General features: G+C 39.5%; 1 protein-coding gene and 1 non-coding gene across 2 annotated transcripts in view; one reads left to right on the top strand and one right to left on the bottom strand.

Moving 5' to 3' along the window:
- The window catches only part of TMOD3 (tropomodulin 3), an 81,186-nt gene that overhangs the window by 30,315 nt on the left and 26,377 nt on the right, over nucleotides 1–24,494 (bottom strand). Inside the window, exons 2-3 of the mRNA XM_019442110.2 lie at nucleotides 16,754–16,955; nucleotides 10,782–10,938 (exon numbers count right to left, since the gene is read on the bottom strand). Of these exons, the coding sequence (XP_019297655.1) occupies nucleotides 10,782–10,938; nucleotides 16,754–16,879 (283 nt within the window). The 5' untranslated portion in view covers nucleotides 16,880–16,955. The remainder of the gene's footprint in view (nucleotides 1–10,781; nucleotides 10,939–16,753; nucleotides 16,956–24,494) is intronic.
- Nucleotides 21,350–21,422, top strand: TRNAK-CUU (transfer RNA lysine (anticodon CUU)). The gene has a single exon. It is a non-coding gene; the product is annotated as a tRNA-Lys (tRNA).

Consider the following 24,494-nt stretch of genomic DNA (forward strand, 5'->3'; position numbering starts at 1 on the left):
TGGTTTCTTTTTGGGTGATGAAAATGTCCTAACCTGAAGACTGTGGTGATAGTTGCACAACTCTGCAAATACACCAGAGGTCATTAAACTGTATACTCCAAATGGGAAATTTTATGATGCATACTTAATAAAGACATTCAAAAAATGTACTAAATATAGGTTTTCTGCCTGCCTGAGTAAACTTATATTCACCCCCTAAAACGTAAAGGAAAAAGATAATTTTCTGAGACGTACTGAATCATACAGCAGGTTTGTACTTCTTAATCAAAATCAGCTGTTTTCTGAGAAATACATTAGCAAACTGCTTCGATCCCATAAAACAGGAAATGCCTTTCTTAACATGTGTCCTAATTTAGTCTTTCATCAGTTAGACTTAAGTTAAAAATCTTAATGACCATGAGATGCTGACAAATATAATAGATCTTTATAATGGTTAGTTTGGTTTGCGCCCCAAAATCGTGCAAGATGAGTGAAATGATAGGTATTTTGTATGGTGGTGTTTTTTGCAGAGTAAGGAAATGCACAACAAATTTGATACTGCTTTTAAAAAAAATTTTAAACTTATTAGTATTCCACTTTATTATGGTTATCTTGATTCCTTTGTGTTTTTTCAAATCATGGATGATTTCTTTAAATAATTCTCCATCTCATTCTGATAAAATGATTTAATATATATAAAGGAACTGGTATATAATAAACATAATAGACACATTAATTCTTTTTTAATTTTTTTTAATGTTTATTTATTTTTGAGAGAGAGATAGAGCATGAGTGGGGGAGGAGCAAAGAGAGGGAAACACAGAATCTGAAGCAGGCTCCAGATTCTGAGCTGCCAGCACAGAGCCCGATGTGGGGCTCGAACCCATGAACTGTGAGACCATGACCTGAGCTGAAGTTGGACGCTCAATCAACTGAGCCACCCAGGTGCCCCAACACATTAATTCTTTATTCTTATTTCCCCTGGAATTTCTTGCATGTGTGTGCATGTATGTGTGTGTGAGAGAGACAGAGACAGAGACAGAGAGAGATAGAGATAGTTTTCCAAGACAAACTAACAACCCAATAAGATTAAAAAACATAAAGCTCCAAGTATCTTTATCAGTAGTTCTTAAACTTCAGGGATTGGAAACTGGTTATGCATGGTATTTCTGAGAAAGTTCCCTAAGCGATTCTGATAATTACTTATTCAAATTGATAACCACTAATCTGGATGATTATAGTTCTGAAAAGATTAGTATGAGTTACCCTGGACTAATCTAATTGGTTTTCCTCTCCTTGAAATATGGTCAAAAAAGCCCTAACTTATAACTCTATCTATCTAAGTGACTTTAATTTCTTTATTTAACGTAACAAAGTCTAAAACTGCAACTTTTAAAAAAATGAAATGACAATTCTTTATACTGAGGCAAAATAAGACAATAAACAATGACTAGGTCAGAAAACATCTCTCAGACAAGTATGAAATGACATGCCCCCCCAACCCCCAAATGAAACAAAACAAACAAAAACAGAGCTATGACTCTTGGTTGCTAATGTTAGAACAGTTCAGTAATGTTTATGTAACTACAAATGACAGCTAAGGAAATAGAAGAAACCAAGATAAGAATTCATGTAATAGTGATTTAAATGCATGGCACTTACCCAAACTCATGTTTGTGCCAAGAGGGAAAAAAAAAAAAGGGACGATCTTGCCAAGACCCTTGTTTTTGTCACCAATCAGTAAGAGATACTGTTAACCATGTTAACAATTTTATTGCCGGGACCTTTCTTCACTCGTCCTCATCTCTTCTCTTTTGCTGTGATATCAAGTTACAGCTACCACAAATGTTAAGAAATTATCTTAGTCATAGCTCCCAGCCTTGGTGAGTATATAAAAGGTAAAATAAAAAGAAACAGAGATGGCTCCTATTTATTTCATTTCTACAGAGGTGAAAGGCCCCTAGCTAGCTAATTTTAGTGTTTGTTTAAAAGCTACCTGTTCCAGAATGGATTCTAAGCAATTAGGCCACCTTTTGATCAGATGCACATAAACTTCAAATCAACCAAACTCAAGAATGAAGGGCAGATCCTGGAAAGGCATTTTTATTTTCACCCAAAGACACATGAACTTACTCAATACTGCAATAAATGCTCATTTATTCAGCAAATGTTTAGTGAGTTTGTATATACTAGATAATGAGCTAGAAAGACACTGTACGGAAAGTAAGAGATCTTTATTTTGGGGAGATAGAATTCTAGAGACTTCCATCTGTGGCCAAAATGAAATAATAAAGACAGGATTTATCCACATGCCTGAAACCCCAAAATGGACAAGATATGTGAAAGAAGTTTTCAAGATACTAATAATCATCACACAACCAAGGGCAGCGATCCCAGAGAGATGAGAAACAAAGGAAGCCCTGTGACTGCTCAGCTTCCTACCTGGAGAAAGTGTCTAGCTGCAGCACAGGGAACGGGAATCCAGGCAGGGCTGGGAGAACGTTCTGAACCGAGGAGACAGAGCTGAGGTCCAGAAAGACCAAAGTGGCTGTGCGAGGAGAGAGTTGCACAGAACTGGAGCTCCGGAGCTCTGCAGAGGGCTGCCTTTTCATACCCAGCAGAGCAGTATTCAGCACATGTGTGTGATGGAACTACTTGGGGCCAAGGAAAAAACACCTGAAAAAATTACAGATAATAGTGCCTGTTCTCATGCAGGGCTGAGAGTAAGACGTGTTCCCAGCAACCAGACTATAAAACCTCATCATTCATAGAGCATTGGGTAAGCAGCTCACAAGTTACTGCAGTGGAGAAAAATTTAGCCCTAGACTGAATGAATACTGCTCCAGTCTCATCCAACAAATCTTAAAAACAAGTCCCTAGGGGCGCCTGGGTGGCTCAGTTGGTTGAGTGTCCGACTTCAGCTCAGGTCATGCTCTCACACTCCGTGGGTTCAAGCCCCATGTCAGACTCTGTGCTTACAGCTTTGAGCCTGAGGCCTGCTTCAGATTCTGTGTCTCCCCCATTCTCTGCCCCTCCCCTGCTCATGCTCTGTCTCAAAAATAAATAAAAACATTTAAAAAACAAAAACAAAAACAAGTCCCTAAAAATCAAACTGTTTCCAAGTGACTTAATCATGTCCCAGAAAGAAACTCAGGAATATGTACAGGGAAACCAAAATATCCAGCACCCAACAAGTTAAAATTCATAATGTCTAAATCCAATTAAAAAAATAACCAGAATGTAAGAAGCAGGAAAATTCCATCCATAAGCTAGGAAAAATAATCCAATATAACTGACTTAATAATGACAGATGTAAAATTAGCAAGTAAGGACATTAAAACTGTTATTATAATTATATTCCATATATTCAAAAAGTTAAGCAGAGACATGGAAGATATGGGGGAAAAAGGAGGAAAAAGGGAACAAAGAACTGATGAGACAACAGAAAAGATACTCCATACTAGCACTAACAAAAAGAAAGTAAGATTGGCTATATTAATATAAGACAATGTAGATTTCAGAGTAAAGAATACTTTGCCAGGGGTAAAAGAATACCAGAGTAAAGAATACTTTACCAGGGGTAAGGAAGATCACGTCATTGTGACAAAATGGTCATTTCATCAGGAGGACTTACCAATCCCTAAATGAACAAAAACTAGTAACAGAGCTGCATAGTATATGATTCTGGAACAATTAATTGCAGTATTCTATATAGTATGTAAATTATACACTAAAATGTTGGAGGCAAAGGAATATGCATTCCCTGGGTATGGTTATCCAGGGGAAAGTTTCCATAAAACGAAGTCTTAACATGAGCGACGAACGATCCATCTGGCTAACTCCTGACCCCAAAGGAATAATGAGTAAATCATTCAAAAAGACAGTGATCGGTCTGAAAAGGAGACACCAGTCTGTGTTACTAAACTTAAGCAGCCCACTTCAAATACCAGCTTCATTGGTGGGGAAGAGCACTTTATACAGTGTCGGAGACGACCACTTTATATAGGTGCATATAAGGGAAGTTTAGATTTATAAGACATGAATACAAAAGTAAGAGCCCATCTTTATCTTCAAATTAGTGGCAACGAATTACCCACTGGCAGTTACATAAGCCTGTTGATTCAGGCAGGTTATAATCATGATCTTTTTGGTTTATAAAGGGATGAGGTCTGCCTTTTCTCCAAAGAAATCATGTACGCAGCAAGGTGAGGGAAGCCTCTTTTAGTGTAAGAGTAACTACATTAAGTTTCCTGGAAAGCTGATATAATTATGAATAAATAACTTGGAAAGTGTATTAAGAAGTTTTTAGTTTAAAACAATAAGGTTAAATTCACCTTTAGTAACAAGCAGGGAAAGGTAGGGCAGGTGGGATTTGTGACACTAAAACCCAAGGGCATTCCTTTCTCAGGGAGGGGAAGGAAAAACAACAAAAAGCATTGATAGCTCTTCCCTAAGGGCCAACAGGGAGAACAGGAGGCTCTGTGAGGAATGGAGGAGCCCTATCTGGGTGAGTCAGTGGCTCAAATGGAATTCTCTGGTGCACGTGAATGTAGTATACAAGGTGCAGCATGGCTCTGGTTCATGTGTAAAATAAGGGACACTTGGGGGACAAAACTCAGGCTAGGTAAGGGTGAAGGGTGATACTAGAAATGCAGAGGAAGACTCCTGGCAAAGAAAAGCAAAATGAGAGTCGGTAAGAAATATTAAAGAGTAGGGCAAATTAGTTCTCCAGGAGCCAAATTCATGGCGAAGATCTATGCCTTATCTATCCTGGAGACAGAATATTCAAGATACGTAAAAATATAATGGGAAATGCTAATCAGCTATATAGCCAGCACTCTGCATTTTCACTGTTTTCAGGAATGAGAAAGAATAGGATGAACACTCTCCTTCACCCTTGTCTTGGTCTCTACCACAGTTACGTGTTTTGTAGAATTTCAAGGAAAAAGAGGTAAAAAGCTTCCAAACATTTCAATATTATGTTTTTAAGTAAAAGGAATGAATATTGGAATGTTGTTTAAATTTTCTTAGGTGCTTTGTTTCTCAACATTTTGAACACAGTAGACTCGTAAGAAAGGCATTTTCTTTAATACTTGCCAAGATTACTTGTTACCATATCATACCTAGCACGAGCTTATTAGATTTAGATGAATTTAACAGATGCATATATGCATACTGTGAATTCTACTGTAATGATGCACTTAAAAACAATCCTTAATACATCTTTTGTTAGCTATCCCTTACTAGCTGCTTAAAACCTTCGTTTTGCTATTAATAAAACTACACTATTGGGGCGCCGGGTGGCTCAGTCGGTAAGCGTCGGACTTCAGCTCAGGTCATGATCTCACGGTTCCTGAGTTTGAGCCTCGCATCGGGCTCTGTGGTGACAGCTCAGAGCCTGGAGCCTGCTTCAGATTCTGTGTCTCCCTCTCTCTCTGCTCCTCCCCCACTCATACTCTCTCTCTCAAAAATAAACAAACATTAAAAAAAAAATAACTACACTATTAAAAGCAGAACATTTACTAGTGTAGGACACAAAATGTTCCCCCAAATGCATCTAGGATTAATTCCTTCTTCTCAGACGTTGGCATACACTTTCAATTTGTAAAATGTACAATTATAAACATTTCCCATATCACAAAATAAAATTACTCATTTATCTATATATAACCACTCTCAAGAATCCTTTTTAGTCTGTGATGTCTTTTTAAAACATTTTGAGGGGTGCCTGGGTGGCTCAGTTGGTTAAGTCTCAGACTCTCGATTTTGGCTCGGGTCATTATCTCACAGTTTGTGAATTCAAGCCCTGCAGTGAGCTCTGCACTGACAGTATGGAGCATGCTTGGGATTATCCCTCTCTCCCTCTCTCTCTGCCCCTATCCCACCTGTGCTTGCTCTCTCTCTCAAAACACACACACACACACAAAACACAAAACAAAAACAAACAAAAACCAAAAAACAAACCATTTTGAGATGATCTAGAAAAACAAAATTTGGCATGAGTATACAGTTTCTGTCCAAAGAAAAAATCCTGAAATGTCCAATTTTCAGTTTTACGTTGATTCCCTTTGGTCACACCAATTCTGTGTAATTTTACCTCCACAAAGAGGGCGTGTCTTTCAGTGAACAAGTATAATTAATCATTTAATTAGTCTCAGAATAGGAGAAGCAGTCAACTTTAATGATTGGATAATCCTTTTAGTGGTTCCCAATTTTTTGCTTAAAAAAATGAGTGGTCATCTTTTTCAATCTTTGACAATAATTACAATGTGAGATCACTGTGTGATTTTGGCACATAACTTGGAACTAAGGGACACTGCTATAACATGCACTGGCAAAGACAGCTAATACTGTCATTGGGCACTGAATTCTGCAACATAGCATCTCAGTGTAAAAAAAAATTTTTTTTTTAAGTTTAGAGATTAATGGCAGATTTTACATGTTCTAACTAGTCCAAGTACACAAAAAAGTAAAATACTTGCCTTAACAGGTTTGCAAACTTTTTTAACATAAAGAACCAGGAGAACCTCTACTGCCTAAAAGCATCCTCAATCTGAAAATCTATCTCCTATGAAATAAGCTATTAAGAAATTTGGGACTCAATCTAGGTATTTAGGATAAAAAGTCATAGGAGAGGCATCTTAAAAATCTTAAAAAAACATACACCTTAAAAAGAAAGAAAAGCTTTGGGATGTTCAGAGCTAAGAAGGCGATTCACATTTAGCTCAGTTGGAAGGTATGCTAATAAGATGTAGATGAATTATTCTCAGGATCTTCTAGAAAGTGATCAAGATCTTGAGGATGAGACCCAAAGAAAGGAAGGCATATTAGTGACTAAGGATAACTAAAGCTAACTGATTTAAGGATGAGAGCCTAGGGTAGATTAGAGAACATGAGCTGGCTTTTAGCTCTACAGTATTTCAAAGTAGAGCTCTACAACGAAAGTCTCCCAGTTGTTGAAGACTAATTTGTGCTTCTCCAGGTCTACGACACTGTAACATGGCTTCTAAGACTTGACCCACCCAGTCTAGGGTGGTAGTATTTGCTCCCATCACATGGATTCCTGAAATTCAAACCTCATTTCTGTGGTCCTGGACCACTCCTCCATGACAGAAATTAAAGTCCCTTGTTTGGTAATAACATCACACTTACGATCCTTTAAAATGACTACACCACCACAGAGGCACCTGGGTGGCTCAGCTGGTTAAGCATCCAACTCTTGATTTCAGCTCAGTTTATGATCTCACTGTTATGAGTTGCAGTCCCGTATTGGGCTCCATGCTAACAACATGGTGCCCGCTTGGGATTCATATTCTTTCTCTCTCTCTCTCTCTGCCCCTCCCCCCACTCACAGTCTCTCCCTAAACAAACTTAAAAAAATAAATAAATAAAATGACTACACCATAAAGGATTTTTATGGTGATTTCACTATACCCATTAACGAATCTGGTCCACACAAAAACTGTATGAATGAGGCAAAGCAGATATTCAGCCTGTATGATGCCTTTTACATAAATTTCAAAACAGGCAGAACTAATTTATTGTATTAGAAGCTAGGATGGTTGGGCACCTGGGTGGCTCAGTCAGTTAAGTGTCCGACTCCTGATTTCAGCTCAGGTCATGATCTCACAGTTGTGAGACTGAGTCCTATGGTGGGCTCCATGCTGAGTATGGAGCCTCCTTTGGATTCTGTCCCTCCCTCTCTCTCCTCCCCCACCTTACTTGCACATGTGCAGAAACAAAGATAGAAAGAAGCTAGGATGGTGGTTACCTCTGAAAACAAAGAGAAAAGTGGGAAGAAGCCGGGTAGCGACTACATGGCAGTGCTCACTATATAATCCACCAAGCTATATCCTTCTGATTTGTGCATTTTCTGTAAGCATGTTATGCTTCAGGAAAAAGTTCATTATTTTTAAAAATGCTAGTCTTAGTCATTGCATCATAGCTGCCCATAAATAGTATTCGACAAAGCTACAAGAAGCAGTAAAAATAGTGAATGTATTATAAAAACTGACTATGAATGCAAAATTACCTGCTTTTTAACTCAACTACTTCTGTTTACTTCATACCCAGCCAAAGTCTAAGAAATGAGATAAAAATTTTTAGAAGTTAGAAAATGGGGTGCCTGGGTGGCTCAGTTGGGTGAGCATCAGACTTCAGCTCAGGTCATGATCTCACGGTTTGAGTTAAAGCCCCACACAGGGCTCTGCACTGTAAGCTTTGGCTGCTCAGTCTCCCTCTCTCTGCCCCTCCTTTGCTCAATCTCTCAAAATAAATAAACATTAAAAAAATAATAATAAAATCTTTAAAAAAATATACAATTTTAGGGGCACCTGGGTGGCCCAGTCAGGTAAGCATCCAACTCTTCTTGGTTTCCGCTCAGGTCATGATCTCATGGTTTGTAAGTTCAAGTCACACATCCGGCTCTGTGCTGACAGCGCAAAGCCTGTTTGGGACAATCTCTCTCTCTCTCAAAATAAAATAAATAAACTTAAAAAAATAAAATAGGGGCGCCTAGGTGGCTCAGTCAGTTAAGCATCCGCCTCAGTTCAGGTCATGATCTCGCAGTCTGTGGTTGGAGCCTGTGTCTGGCTCTGTGCTGACACCTCAGAGCCTGGAGCCTGCTTCGGATTCTGGGTGTGTGTCTCTCTCTCTCTCTCCCCCTCCCCCACTCATGTTCTGTCTCTCTCTCTCTCTCAAAAGCAAACATAAAAAAAAAATCAAAAATAAATAAATAAGTTATAAAAAGAAACAAAATTATTACACACTCCAGCTGAAGGAAGATACATTTTTTTTTCCTTGCCACCCATATTCCTTGCCTCTATCATTTCTCCCCTCTGATATTTTCTTGTTTTCCACAATTCTTCTCTACCTTCTTTCCTACTCCCTCTAATCCTCCAAGATCTTTCTCTAGGCAACTGGAGATTATGAAACAAGAGCATACTGGGAAGCTTCCTGGGTCAATTTAGGACAAACACGGCTCTTTCACATCTCTTATTTTCTCTTTTTGTCCTCAAATTCCTTATTTTTTTCTGCCATCTCTCTTCTCATATCTCTCCCTCCATTTCTACCTCCATTTGAGTCCATCTAAAACATACATAATAGTAAAATGTGATCAACCAATGTTTATTCTCATAGAGTCATACTCTCCTGTATAAATGGGATTGAAGCTATAAGCACTGTGACGTTATAGGTATGGCTGTCTGGATGAAAGCATAACCAGTAGTCTTTTCTGTTATAAACACAAAGGAACTGACATTTTTGTTCATCTCTGTGATTCTCCATACTTCAAAACTATGTATTGGTTTTCAATCCTTTTTCTGGCCCTAAACATTTGAGGACAAGACATTCCCATCTCTAACAGTAGTGTGATGGTTAACGTTATGAGCCAATTTGGCTGGGCATGGTGCCCAGATAATTGGTCAAATATTATCCTGGGTGTTTCTGTGAAGGTGTTTTTGAATGAGACTGACATTTAAATCAGTGGACTTTGAGTAAAGCCATATGTGGTGAGCCTCATCCAATCAGCTGAAGGGCTTAACAGAACAAAGACTGATCGTCTCTGAGCAAGAAGGAATTCTGCTAGCAGACTGCCCTTGGACTTGAACTGCAACTCTTCCCTAGGTCTCTAGGCTGTCGGCCTATCCTGCAGATTTCAAACTTAATAAGCCTCTATAATCACACGTGCCAATACCTTAAAATAAATCTCACCCCCTCCCCAACACAGAGCCTTTTGGTTCTGTTTCTGTTTCTCTAGAGAACTCTAATGAAAGTAGCTAAGATAATGATGCTAAACTAGAGATAAAGGGCTGAACTAGATAAACTAGTGAAAGAGCAAATGAGTTGGGGATGATAGATAATTTTAAAAAGGTTTAATGAAGACCTCGTGAATTACCCACTCAAAAATCATTCACTAGCCTTCCTCTGTTACAGAGGCTAGAATGCTAAAATGAATTTTCAAGTTTCCCTTGCCACTAAGGGGTAGCCACGTGACAGAGCTGTGGCCAAATTCCTGAGAAGGGCTTCCTTCCCAAATAAAAAGCTAAAGCCTAACTAGAAGAAAGCACTATGCTCTAACCTTCTTTCTGTCTGGATTACTAAGGATTCAGGTGTAAAAACAGTGCCTGGAAGAGGTAATCTGCAGATCCTGCAACCGCTGCCACCATTCGCCAGTATTCCACACATGATCTCCTCAACAAGGGTGCAAGCAGACTCTGGCTCTGCAGGCCAACACGCACTGAAAGCTGAGTAGCTTAATCTACTTCATGTTGTGTTATATATAGAACTTTAAAATATATGGCTATACTCAGTCTCCACTGAGGCTACCTAAGGTCAAACTCTGCAATGGGAGGGGCCTGGACTAGAAACTCTCCTGAAAGTAATGGTTATGAAGCATTGACAATTATAACTATGAATTACTAAGGAAGGCTGTAGGGTATCCTTTAAAAAGAGTCTTTGAAAATATGGCCTGAATTATTTTATGACAGTTCTCCTTAAAGACAGGAGTTAGAACAGAGCACTGCTTTGACATCATTTCCATTCTGAAATATACTAGTGAATTAAAATTTTTACCTCAGCACACTAGAGTGTTATATAAAATCACTGTATAATAAAATCTCAGAAATCATTCAGAAGGAACTTACTGGCCAAGTTGATGAAAAATGCAAATGAAGTGCCAGATTACTTGACAAGTTTCTAAGTCAACAGTGTCAGATGCATCTCTAAAAACATTATTTCTCCAGACCTACCTTACCTATAAAAAGAAAAATCAAATGCTATCGAATAATGACTTCAAAGTTTACCTTTTTTTTCTCCAGTGTAGGGCACATAGTCTTCCCTGTCTTTATGCTCCAATGCCTCCTTCTCCAGGTATGAAAGGAGGTGTTCTCTATCAAACGGCCCTGTGGCGGACTTTGACGTCTGGTTCTTCTGCCGGAACCCTGCAGGCAGAAGGGCATTCTGCCAAAGAGAATGAATCAGCCATTATGACCACCAAGAATGCCAACATTATATGCTTCCACAGATCACCCATTTAAGAAAGACTTATAGACCAGAATGTGATACTGGCATTAAATGTTTCATTTTAGGGCAGCAATGTAAAAGTGTTCTACACAAAGTTTTCTTTATTAGGTAGAATTCACTTACATTATTAAAATAAGCACATAAACATTTTCTTCAGAAAGTTCTACTAGAAGGAAACACTCCTTACTTTTTAAATGTCCTGCATGGTAATAAAAAATAGTTTTCTTAATGATTAATAACTGCTCAGCATATAAGCATATACAGAAAATAATTCTATTACAAAAGAATTCTAAATGATATATACACCATATTCCTTCATAACGACTTCTATTTCGTGGTAAAGGCTTTTTCATATAAACACATGCATTCCATACAGTAGGATATCAGAACATTAATGTGAAAGGTTCACTGTATGTATAGATGTACATCAGCACTAGGATGTACTGCAGCAACCACCGCCATTGCTACTCACGCACCAAGGCACATGGATGTCCTCCTAACAAGAGCTATATCTCTGGGGTTCCATGTGGGTACAATCTTTTTGAGAGCATGGAGGGACTGAGAGTGGGGAAGGGGTGCAAGGTAATGGATTAAAGTTGTCTCTTGTAGTTCCTACTCTGAATTTTCACGAAGTCCAGGAATAGCAAGTGGCGATTAGACAATGTGAGCTCCATCCTTTTGCTCATCGAAAGGCAAGAGGTGGGGCACCCGGGTAGCTCAGTCAGTTAAGCCTCTGACTTCAGCTCAGGTCATGATCTTGCAGTTTGTGAGCTCGTGCCCCGCTTCGGGCTTTGTGCTGACACCTCAGAGCCTGAAGACTACTTCAGATTCTGTGTCTCCCTCTCTCTGCCCCCCCCCCCCACCCTGCTTGTGCTGTCTCAAAAATAAATAAACGTTTAAAAAATTCTGATAAAAAAAAAGGGGGGGCGCCTACGTGGCTCAGTCAGTTAAGTGTCTGACTTCAACCCAGGTCATGATCATGATCTCTTGGTCTGTGAGTTCCAGCCCCACCATGGGCTCTGTGCTGACAGCTGAGAGCCTGGAGGGAGCTTCTGTTTCTGTGTCTCCCTCTCTCTCTACCCCTCCCCTGTTCATGCTCTCTCTTGCTCTCAAAAAAAAAAAAAAAAAAAAAAAAAAAATTAATAAAAAAGAAGAAAGAAAGGCAAAGAGGTGATACTGCCTTGTCTCACTGTTCCTAGATATTCCTTTGCTTTAGAAATGGAAGGCAGCCCGGTAAGTCACACAAAAGGGCCAGCCTTCTTTTGCCAACACCTTCCATAATGCTGAATCTCATGGATTTTATAATTTTCATTATAAAGGGAGATCTTATATAGATAATAATAGGGAATATACATTTTATAACTAGAAAATACAGCACTTCAACTGTGGCCATTTGCTGAGATCCATAATAATTTTCATAAAATTCACCTTTGTGCTCTCCTCATGTAATGGTATGCATTATACAGAAAGGTCATCTATAAATATGAAATACAAAGGAGGTCTGTTCCTAACCCTGCACTAAGAATGCGTTTTGTAATTCAAAATTGTCTACAGGAAGATAATAAAGAAACAAGACTTCTACCCAACAACTCGGAAATTGAGAACTATGCATGAAGAATCCTACCCATTTTTACTTCCTAAAAAACTCATTTGTCTATTTACTTCTCTCCGTCTCCAACATCATTACTTTGGTCCAAGCTATGATCAAGCTGGCAGGGAATATTATACTAACTTCCCGACTGGTTTCCCTGGATCACATCATCCCTCATTCCCATTCCATTATCTCTTACCTTAGCCTCACCTCACATACCCTCCTCATTCTAGCCACACTAACCCTAGTTCCTTCCCTGTGCCTGCCACACACTTCGTTCTACCAAAGACCTTCTCTAGAATGCTCTGTCCACCATTTTTTGCTAGTCATTTTTAAGACTGCAGCTCCATTCCCCCAAAGAGGCTTTTCTTAACCTCCCATTATATGCTCTTATACTAATATGGTATGATTATTTAATTAATGCCTACCTCCCCCACTCCTACCAATCTGCATCATGAGGGCAAAGACCACATTTGTTTTGCTTACTCTTATAACCTTAAGCCTAGCATAGTACCGGAATCTATTGGTTGCTCCCCAAATATTTACTGAATAAAGATTTGAGAACACTTTTAAAGAAAAATGCTCATTAAGGCAAATTAATCAAAGTTACTTCCCATCACCATCAATAATACCTACTGCTCTTTCATGGGGGTAGTAATGGAGTTGCACTACTCCACCTGCCAGGTCAAAATCATGTGAAACATAGGTTGTTTGGTGGTTTTTTTTGTAATTTTTTAATGTTTATTTTTTAGAGAGAGAGAGAAAGACAGACAGACAGACAGACAAACAGCACAAGTGGGAGAGGGGCAGAGAGAAAGAGGGAGACACAGATTCCGAAGCAGGCTCCAGGCTCTGAGCTGTCTGCACAAAGCCAACGCAGGGCTCAAACTCACAGTGAGATCGTGACCTGAGCCAACCTTGGATGCTCAACCAATTGAGCCACCCAGGTGCCCCGAAACATAGGTTTTAAATGATACATTAGCTGGAATCCTGGCTCCTTAAATACATTTTTGAACACAAAATAAGTGACAGGTAACTGGCTTTGGAGGCTATAAACTCATCAACCATGCTTTATTAGGAGTATACTTTAGTCAAGTTACTAGATCATAATTATTTCATACCAGGTAAAGATCTCATTAAAATGACTGCCACTAAAAAGTATGTTTCTTCCTCACAGTACAATTTTGTTGTAATGATATATACTCCAAGCCTTGGAAATAATTTAAAAAAAAAATTAGCTTTTGCCTAGGCTGGCTGGCTATCTTGTAGAGATAGATGTTTTGAGAAAATGCAGTAGGTTGGCAAATAAATATACTGAATGCAGCATATGGAAAGTAAAACAGCCCTCCAAAATGTAACAAGGAACCATATACAACCTCTATCTGCCCTTCTCTTATCTTCTGAGATTTATAAGTTACAGTGGCTTTTCTCTGCCAGAAGTGGACACTACTACCCTTGCACTCTTTTCATACCTCATCTTTCACTGGCACTCTTGCCCAAAACTTTACCCACAAGCGGCATGCTGTCAATAAACATCGTTCTTCCAGTCTCAACTAACAGTATCTGAGGTTGGGGGAGTTTCAACTGGGGTTGAGGAACTGGCAAAATACACCCAGAGGTTTGAACTCAAACCTCCCCATAAACGAAGCAGGCCTCATGGTTTTGCAAGTAAGAAAATAGAAACCATCAGTTTTCACATGTATAGCATAGTCCAAGTATTAATAGGGGACTCACTGCAGTTTAGCAGAAAGGTCACTAGACTCTGCCAGGGAGCCATCAGGCAGTGAGGGATCCAGTCTCAGTTCTTTCCTTAATTGTAGTAACTGAATCAAGTCACCTAACTTTTGTTTTCTATCTATAAAACAGAGGCAAGTGCTAGATCAATGTTTCTCAACCAAGGTGCTCCCACAGGGGACAAGTGGCAATGTCTGCAAACATTTTTGGTTGTCATGACTAAGGGGAGGAAGCATTAATCATGTTTTCTATTTTCTGTATTTTATGATGCTTTGCCATCTTGGGAGCTGGCTAATTCCTTAGGATAGCAAACAACTTCCTCGGCCCTCCACCCAGCAGTGGGCTTTCCAAATGAAAACCAACTAATCTGGAGCCCATATCCCAACCACCTCCTTTATCTCTCACCCAGCAAACCATTATTGCTCCTGCCCTAAATCACCCAGGACCAGGTAACTGGACAACTGGAGACTACTCCTGTGGCCCAGAGACCACTGAAATTACTCAAATTATCCAATCCTAAATTTGCTCAAACTTGCCAATCCCGTCTCACCCATTTCTTCCCTCGGAAACCACAAGAATGGTTCTGGGCCATACTTGCTCCTTGCTGCTTCTGCTTCCTGACGAAATCAGGTGTTTTCTCATGTTCCCTCTTGAGGACTATAAGAAATACACTCTTTTTTCCTCCATGTCTGTAATCTTACCAGAGCTAATTAAAAAAAAAAAAAAATCCCAGGTACATTTGTAAACAGGGGGATGTGCTATTGGCATGTAGTGAGTAGAGGCCAGAATGCTGAACAACTTAACAATGCACAGGACAGCCCCCATAGCAAAGAATTATCCAGCTTCAAATGTCAGTAGTGTCAAGGTTAAGGAACTCTGGACTAGATGAGCTCTTAGGCTCCTGCCAGTTCTACAACCACTTGATTGAAACAGGTCTAAATAGGTTGAACTGTTTGTAGAAGAGACTGCTGTGACAGGATCAAAACAGCACTGTTATCCTCGGTTACCCCCAGACTTATGAGTACCACAAACTTTTCCTTGTGATAACAATTACAGTTAAGGGTTTTGATCTACGGTATAGACACATTAATGAAGTGCTGAAGTAATGCTGAAAAAAGGAGAGTTTTCAATAAAAATTCAAAAACATTCCAGCAGGAAATAAATGTGTTGTAGTAACAAGAATAATTTTATAAAACAAACTCTATCTCAATTCTTAAAAGACACTAAAAATCAATGTCTCAGCATAAAGAAGCATGTAGTAAAGAGAAGAAACCTAGCAAATGACCCTTACCTTCAGGGTAAGTAGCCATAACCTTAGGGGTCTCCCCTCAAGGACTCCCTGCCCACCCCCCACCCTGTACATACCAGAGAATAACAATTCAGGTGTTAAGGGACTCTACCTTAGCCTTGTGTAATTTATAAGACAAATAACACCCACTTTGCAATTTTTTTTTTTAATTTTTTTTTTTTAACGTTTATTTATTTTTGAGACAGAGACAGAGCATGAACAGGGGAGGGGCAGAGAGAGGGAGACATAGAATCTGAAGCAGGCTCCAGGCTCTGAGCTGTCAGCACAGAGCCCGATGCGGGGCTCGAACTCACGGACCGTGAGATCATGACCTGAGCCGAAGTTGGACGCTTAACCGACCGAGCCACCCAGGTGCCCCCCCACTTTGCAAATTAAAACGTATATACATATATTCAGGTCTGTTCCATATGGACTGCAGTACTGCTGAGAATCTACTTAGGTCTACTCTACTAATGACTAGAAACTTACTCAATTTGGTCAGCAGCTTTTAGAATGGTAACAATTAGATTTAAGGTCACGGGGCGCCTGGGTGGCTCAGTTGGTTAAGCGTCTGACTTTGGCTCAGGTCATGATCTCTCCATTCCCAAGTTCAAGCCCCGCATTGGGCTCTGTGCTGACAGCTCAGAGCCCGGAGCCTGTTTCAGATGCTGTGTCTCCTTCTCTGTCTGCCCATCCCCCATTCACATTCTGTCTCTCTCTCAAAAAAAAAAAAAAAAAAAAAAGATTTAAAGTCACAAAGAACCTTCTAGAGACACTCTACACAAGGGCCATCATAGTATAGAAGCTCTGAAGAGGCACAGAGGTTGACATAAATCAAAGACCTAATTATCTGCTTCATTTTACCAAAAACATTGCTCCCTGCCCAAAGAGAAAAGATTTCGTAGAGGACAGGAAATTTCAGATGTTTGAAAATAAGGGTGTTGGTGAAAATGGTTTAGGATATATTGGCATGTGAGTGGAGAGGTGGGGGCAGAAGTGAGGGAACTAAGAAGAGGCAAAAAATTCATTTGGATAAAGAGAAAATGTAGGGGTATCTGAGAAAAGTCATGAAAAAGCTAACTGCTCAAATAAGTTACTTAGTTTCAAAGGGTTTGAAAAGTTATTTCATTAGCACCTACCTCAGGGTCAAGATCATCAAGAACAGTTTCCAGTTGTTTCAGTTCTACTTCTGATAGATTTCCAAGGAGCTCATCTTCATCCAGGTCCTTGTACTTTTCTAAGTCCTTCCGGAATGGTAGTGCCATGATTTGCAGTACAGGAAAAGTCACTTAATTTTTGCTATTCAGTACAGTCAGGAGTGATTTCTACTTTTTCTTAAAGCTATGGAGAGAAGAAACAAACATTTAAAAATATTAAGTCATCTCCACCTACTTAGATCTATTATTAAGTGAAATGTAATTTCTATGTGTCATATAGTCTCTATCCATCACACATTACCCTGGTCTATGAATCATTCAGTGTCCTTACCTCTTATTCAAATGTATTAAAAGAACGATTTGATAGAATTTAGAATTTCTGATAACTTAGTTTTAGGAGGAAATAACTCATTATGTGTGCCAAAATAAACATTTTCTCATCAGTGACTTTCAAATTATTGCTACCAGAGAACTTTGCTTAAGCACAATATGTTTAAGACACATTTGTTTTACTGTAAATTGTGTAGGAGAACATTATCTTCTGACTCACTATTAATAAAGGGGGATATTAATACACTCCCCATTGAGGAGTAGCCACTTGCCACTGGAAAAAAATAGGTTTTGAAAAGGCACAAAAGATTTTTTTGAAAAAGTGTTTTTACAGGAAAAATTACAGCTTTCTGAAAATGTTTCTTTAAAACCATGCTGGGATACGTCACCCACTGACTGGCAAAGGTGGTCAGCAAAGTCTCATTATAGGAAAGGACCTTTGTCATTTCCTCACCATGTGAATCTTTCCCAAATGAGGTAAAACTCAACAAGCAGCCTCTTTCCAGATACAGAACTGTTCCATAGGAAAAGATACTTTGTTTTTTTTTTCAATATATGAAATTTATTGTCAAATTGGTTTCCATACAACAGCCAGTGCTCATCCCAAAAGGTGCCCTCCTCAATACCCATCACCCACCCTCCCCTCCCTCCCACCCCCCATCAACCCTCAGTTTGTTCTCAGTTTTTAAGAGTCTCTTATGCTTTGGCTCTCTCCCACTCTAACCTCTTTTTTTTTTTTTTTTTTTTTTTTCAGGAAAAGATACTTTGAATAAATTCCACAAAACATGCAAAGTAGAAATAAAGTATTTGTTAAGTTCTAGCCATAAATGTGGATCATTTGTTTCATAAAATGTTCCTATGTGAACAAGAAATAATCCTTAGTCTTAGAGATTTTGCTCGATTTTACTCGGCTGCAGAACACTCAGTACTTCAAAGTGTGGATGTATTCCCTTTACTACTCCTCTCTCCCAAGGTTTTCCAACTTAATATCTAAACTAATATATTTTCCTTCTCAAACCAGTAACAGTTTATGGATCCTTTTACGTGTTTTCATCTCTTAAGAAGAAAGGAACATTCACCACAGGGGTCTGTCAGCTAGTGCCCTGACTAGCAGCCACCTGGGTCCAGTAACAAGCAAATTAACAGAAATGTGCTTATGCAGATGTTAAACTGCAGGCATTTTGTGTAACTGCCCAAGACAGGTTTGGCTTATACCTGTTCTACTTGGCATCTCATCTGTCTTGGCTTAGCAACTATTCCGGATTTTTTTCAGTATGGTTTTTTTTTTTTTTTTTGAACATATTATCATCATTGTTATCATTACTAAGTTTGGTAAACCTCCACTGTATACTTCCAACTTTAAGATACTAAGCTCACAAAGTATCTTGAGAATATATCTTCTCAATTAAAAGTAATACACTCTGGGGTGGCTGGGTGGCTCAATTGGTTGAACATTTGATTCAGGTCATGATCTCAGGGCTGTGGGATTGAGCCCCAAGTTGGGCTCCACGCTCAGCATGGAACCTGCTTGACACACACACACACACACACGCACACGCACACGCACTCTCTCTCTCTCTCTCTCAAAAAAAAAAGAAAAAAACACTCTGCAGAGAAGATTCAATAGAAGGTATAAGCATTTTCAAATATGTTAACCAACAAATACAACCTTGAAGGTGGCAGGCAATTTTAGGGGGGAAAATTAAAAAATAAGAACATTTTGAAAAAATATTCCCTTCATAGGAGTGCCTGGGTAACTCAGTTGGTTAAGCGTCCAACTTCGCCTCAGGTTATGATCTCATGGTTTGTGAGTTAGAGCCCTGCATCAGGCTCTGTGCTGACAGCTCAGAGCCTGGAGCCTGCTTCATATTCTGTGTTTCCCGCTCTCTCTGCCCCTCCCCTGCTCATGCTGTGTCTCTCTCTCTCTCTCTCTCAAAAATAAATAAACATTAAAAAAATACTCACTTCATAAAAATACCAATGACATGGTATTTGAGACAGGTAACTGTTAAGAAACTGATAAAAGTATATGAACACATACCAAGAGTAATTATTTAGCTTATGCTATTTTTTTAATGTCTAGACAATCATTATAAAAAAGTTTTTAATGTGGTTTAATATAATTTATTTTGGGGGTTACAAATATTTGGGGGTTACAAATATTTCCAAAGAAATATTATTTTAATTATTTTGAGCATCCCCTCCCTTTACTCTCAAAGGTGTTCCAGTAGGGGCCAAAAGTTTAACAGTCATCCTACTAGTAAGACACTAGTGGACACTGTGGACAATATGACAGGATGAATACCCATGAATGCACTATCCAGCTTCAGAAAGAGAACATTACAAGGACTTGCATGTTCCCCTTTCCAATTGCATCTCCTTCTCCCAAAAAAGTAGCGACTGGATTGAATTTTGAATTAACCATTCTTTTAACCACTATTAACCAAAGAATTAACCATTTTTTTGCTTTCCTCTTTGGTTTTACCTTACATGACATGTTCTTAACGGTTTTAGATCTGTTCTTTTTTTTGCATTTTATACAAATGGACTCATACAGCATGTATTTTTTGGTGACTTGCTTGTTTCACAGAATACTGTTTTAGAGCTGCACTTCCATTTTCATTTTTGTAGAGTGTTTCATTGTATAAATGAACATTTGACTGAACTTGTAGTTGTCCCCTTCTATTTTTCTGCTATAAACAATCTTGTTACCTATTTCCTGGTATACATGTGCAAGAGTTTCTCCAAGTTATTGAAACCTAGGAATGGAATTGCTAGGGAAAGGGTATGGTAATACTCAACTGTACTAGGTAATGTTAAACTGTTTTCAAAGTGGTTGTATCAATTTATATTCCTAGAAGATTCAGTGCATGACAATTCAAGTTGTTCATCCTTGCTAACTGTTGGTATTAATGGTTTCCTTATTTATGTTGCCACTATCCTTGTATATACCTCCATTATAACCACAGATTATACCTCAGTATCTTCAAAACTTAAGGGTATAGCTGATAACATCAACATACAATGGTAAGAGATTGTTTCCCAAAGAAGCAGATAGAATAAATTACTACAAAATGGCAGTAACATAACTAAAGAAGGCAGTAAGCACGCAGATGTAAGAAAATGCAGTTCATCAAACAATTGTGGCCATGTTCATTAATCACAAGGGAGGCATGGTGTCCTGACCAGCAAAGTGATTAGCTCCCACTGCAGGTACAGTCCTGGTATGGAGAAGCATCAGACAACCAAAGCTTGATGTCACTTGACATTTACATCACCCCATTACTTCCCTTTATTCTTCTCCATGCTAAGTAATCTTCTAATTAAAACTTGGCTGTTCACATAGCTTTCCTCATTGTAAATTAATAAACTGATATTTTGGCTTATGCACCACTCTTGTATGTGCATGGTTAGCATGGGTCACTTTTTTTTAAAATTTTTTTTAATGTTTATTTATTTTTGAGACAGAGGGAGACAGAACATGAGTTGGGGAGGGGCATAGAGAGAGGGAGACACAGAATCTGAAACAGGCTCCGGGCTCTGAGCTGTCAGCACAGAGCCCGATGTGGGGCTCGAACCCACGAACTGTGAGATCATGACCCGAGCCGAAGTCGGACGCTTAACCGACTGAGCCACGCAGGCGCCCCAGCATGGGTCACTTTTTAAGATATTAGGCACCTACTGGAATCAGGTTTCTACAAAAGCAAAGCTGAGGATCACCATGTGAAATCTTACACATGGACTGGCTGGCCAGTAACTCCTAAAGATATCTATCTCATGTCAAACCAACAATGACCCCATATTAGAAATCATCATTTGTCTCCCTTGCTAGACACAATAAGACCCTTAAAGAGCAGACATTCTCTCCTGTATCTCCCTCCTTACTGGTTTGCCATCACCAGGGACAGTACCTGGTGCATGTAGTTAAGTCAAATTTGACTGAATTGGATCATACATCAGGCTCTCTTTCCCATTTTTGGTAGTTCCCCCTTTTTCCCCCCAGATATCTAGTGTCCTTCTCCCTAACTCTATTCCCCTTATTGCAATTAAAAAAGCACTGATAATTAGTCTTTGATACTTCTGCTAATCCTATGGAGCCTCTGTATTATTCACCTTCTCTTTCCTCATGTCAACCCATTTTGGCTTGTTATTCAAAGTTCTCCACAGTCTAATTACCCCAGTTAAAACAAAGCAAAACACATCTGATTGTCAGTCATCAGAGCTCTGAAAATTTGATTTTCTTGGGGTGCCTGGCTGGCTCAGTTGGTAGAGCATGTGACTCTTGATCTCAGGGTCATGAGTTCAAGCCCCACGTTGGGCATGGAGCCTACTTTAAAAAATAATAATAATTAATTAAATATTTTTTAAAAATTGGGGAGGGGGCACCTGGGTGGCTCAGTCAGTTAGGCTTCTAACTCTTGATTTTGGCTCAGGTCATGATCTCACAGTTTTTGGGTTTGAGCCCTGCATCGGACTCTAAGCTGATGGTGCAGAGCCTGCTTCGGATTCTCTCTCCTTCTCTCTTTGCCCCTCACCTGCTCATGCTCTCAAAATAAACAAACTAAAAAAATAAATAAATTAGAAGTAAAATTTTTTAAATTTCCTTTTGGGTAAAGAAACGAGTTTCCTCCTCAGGAGGCACCAAGCCTCACTCTTCAGATGTACCAGGCTCAAGACTGTGCATTTTTTCCTCAGTGGCTTCTTCTAGGACCCCTGGATACTGAACTAGGTTACCTACCAGATCAGAAATTTTTCTCTCAAGATCCCATATGAATATTTGTTTTCCAATACATTCACTGTTCATTCAACAAATACTTTTGAGCTCCCTGTACCTGGAATTGACTTGTTCCAAACAACAGGCATTCACAATATACAAGACAGATAAGTTCCTTGCTCTAATTTACTTGGAAGGTGGCACACAGACAAAAAATGACAAAGGAACAACATAATATCAGATACAATAGATACTACAAATTAAAAACCAAGGACAATGCTATGGGTGAGACGAGGATCAGGAAGGTTACTTTCAAATGGTTCAGAAAGACTGTTCTAGGGATGCTTGGGTGGCTCAGCTGGCTAAGCGTGACTCGATTTTGGCTCAGGTCATGATCCCAGGGTCGTGGAATCGAGCCCTGCATCAGGCTCAGCGTGGAGTGTGAAGTCTGCTTGTGATTCTCTCTCTCTCTCTCTCTCTCTCTCTCTCCCCACCCCCCCCCCCCCACCTTTCTCTGGCCCTCTCATGCTTGTGCTCTTTCTCTCTCTCTCTCAAAAATGAATAAACTTAAAAAAAAAAAAAAAGACCATTCTGAAAGGTGACTTTTGAGTCAGGACCAAAAGGTCCCTAGCAGCTCTCCCACTCTAGGCCTCTACTATTTAGGTGAGAAGCAATGGTTGTAGGGTTGTAGCTGTGGATATGGAGAGAAGTGGATAAATGTGTGACAGATTTTGTAAGCAAACTAAAAGGACTTTTCACAGATTCGTTATCAGAGGTAAGGACAAGATATACAAAGGGAGGAGCACCTGGGTGGCTCAGTTGTTTAAACATCCGACTTGATTTCAGCTCAGGTCATGATCACTCTCACAGTTCATGAGATGGAGCCCTGCATCAGGCGCACTGACAGTGTGGAGCCTGCTTGGGATTCTCTCTCTCCCTCCTTCCCTGCTCCTCCCCAGCTTGTGTGTGTGCTCTCTCTCTCTCAAAATAAATAAATGAACATTAAAAAAAAAAAAACAGTATTCTTTAATGTTTATTTACTTTTGAGAGACAGAGAGAGACAAAGCATGAGTGGGTAAGGAGCAGTGAGAGAGGGAGACACAGAATCCGAAGCAGGCTCCAGGCTACAAGCTGTCAGCACAGAACCCGACGCAGGGCTCAAACTCACGAACCTCAAGATCATGACCTGAGCCAAAGTCGGTGCTTAACCGACGGAGCCACCGAGGCACCCTAAAAGTAGTTATTCTTTAAAAAAAAAGAGAGAGATGTACTTAGGAACGACTCCCATGTTATTTTCAGTTAATACTTAGTATTAATTTTTTGTTCCATACCTGTTTTTTTCTGAAGAGTTTAATATGGCTCTATGTCACCTCTATTTCTCAGTCTGGTTTTAAAACAAAGTTTCTTGGCTAGTATTTTCAGGATGGTTTTGAGATTCACATTGTGAACTGCTCTAATATGACAACTGTTGAATAATTTTTGGACAAATTTTTGAATATCCACCAATGAACTGAACAAATAACATAAATAAGCCAACTACAAATTACTAAATAAAACAACTGTTGGCTACGGTCTTTAACATATTTGTATGCTAAACCAAAGCACGTGTTTTGGTTAATACCATTTCTGGTATCATCTTCTGCAAAGAGCTAAATCTAAAAAATGAAAGAAGCAAATAATTTGTCATGATTCTTAAAAAAACATTATACAATTACTCTAACTTCTTTCCTTTCCAATATTTTCCATGCTTAGAGTCAAACTGCTAAAGAAGAGATGGTCATGAATTTGGTACCCAGCAACCAGCGATTTTAAGATCTACACAGCTGACCCTTCCAACACCTCGACTCTGAGTTCCTCGACCTTCTCTCTTCTGATGGTGCAGTCTTTGCCCTGCCTCAGACTGACATCCCCATGGTTGTAACCTAGTCCTTCTCATTACCAATAATTATACCCCTCCACAACTTTTAACAACCTTGAGCCTACCTGTCTCTGAACTCCTCTGGCAAAACCCCAAACCTGGTTAAAACTCTCTTCCTACTCCTCCCCTGCACCCGGGTGGCAGAGCAAGTGGGAGAAAAACATACATACTGACTGGTCATATTTAAAATTTATCACCACTGGGGCACCTGGGTGGCTCAGTTGGTTAAGCGGCCGACTTCGGCTCAGGTCATGATCTCGTGGTCCGTGAGTTCGAGCCCCGTGTCGGGCTCTGTGCTGACAGCTCAGAGCCTGGAGCCTGTTTCAGATTCTGTGTCTCCCTCTCTCTGACCCTCCCCTGTTCATGCTCTGTCTCTCTGTGTCTCAAAAATAAATAAAACGTTAAAAAAAAATTAAAATTTATCACCACTAACATGCCTAGCAATCCTTGGCATGTCCCTAGTCCAGTCACTCTCCTGCTCTCTTACATGACTATTTGCCTCTTTTCTCTCAAACCTTTAATATTTATCATTCACTCTCAAAGACTCAATCTTAATATTTCACTGAGATTTATAGAAACAATTGTAAGAGGGCAGACATCTAAGCTTCCACTGCTACACCTACCACCCTACCTACATCTATATCCATATACTGTACCTTCCCTTTTGCTTCTACAGATGAACTGTCCATACACTTATATAAAGTCAATCTCACCTCCTGTGACCACATCCCATCCCTGCTTCTCTATAGATGACTGCTCCA

This window comes from Panthera pardus, unplaced genomic scaffold, assembly GCF_024362965.1.
Source record: "Panthera pardus isolate Hobbes unplaced genomic scaffold, ASM2436296v1 HiC_scaffold_24, whole genome shotgun sequence".
NCBI classification, from domain to species: domain Eukaryota; kingdom Metazoa; phylum Chordata; class Mammalia; order Carnivora; family Felidae; genus Panthera; species Panthera pardus.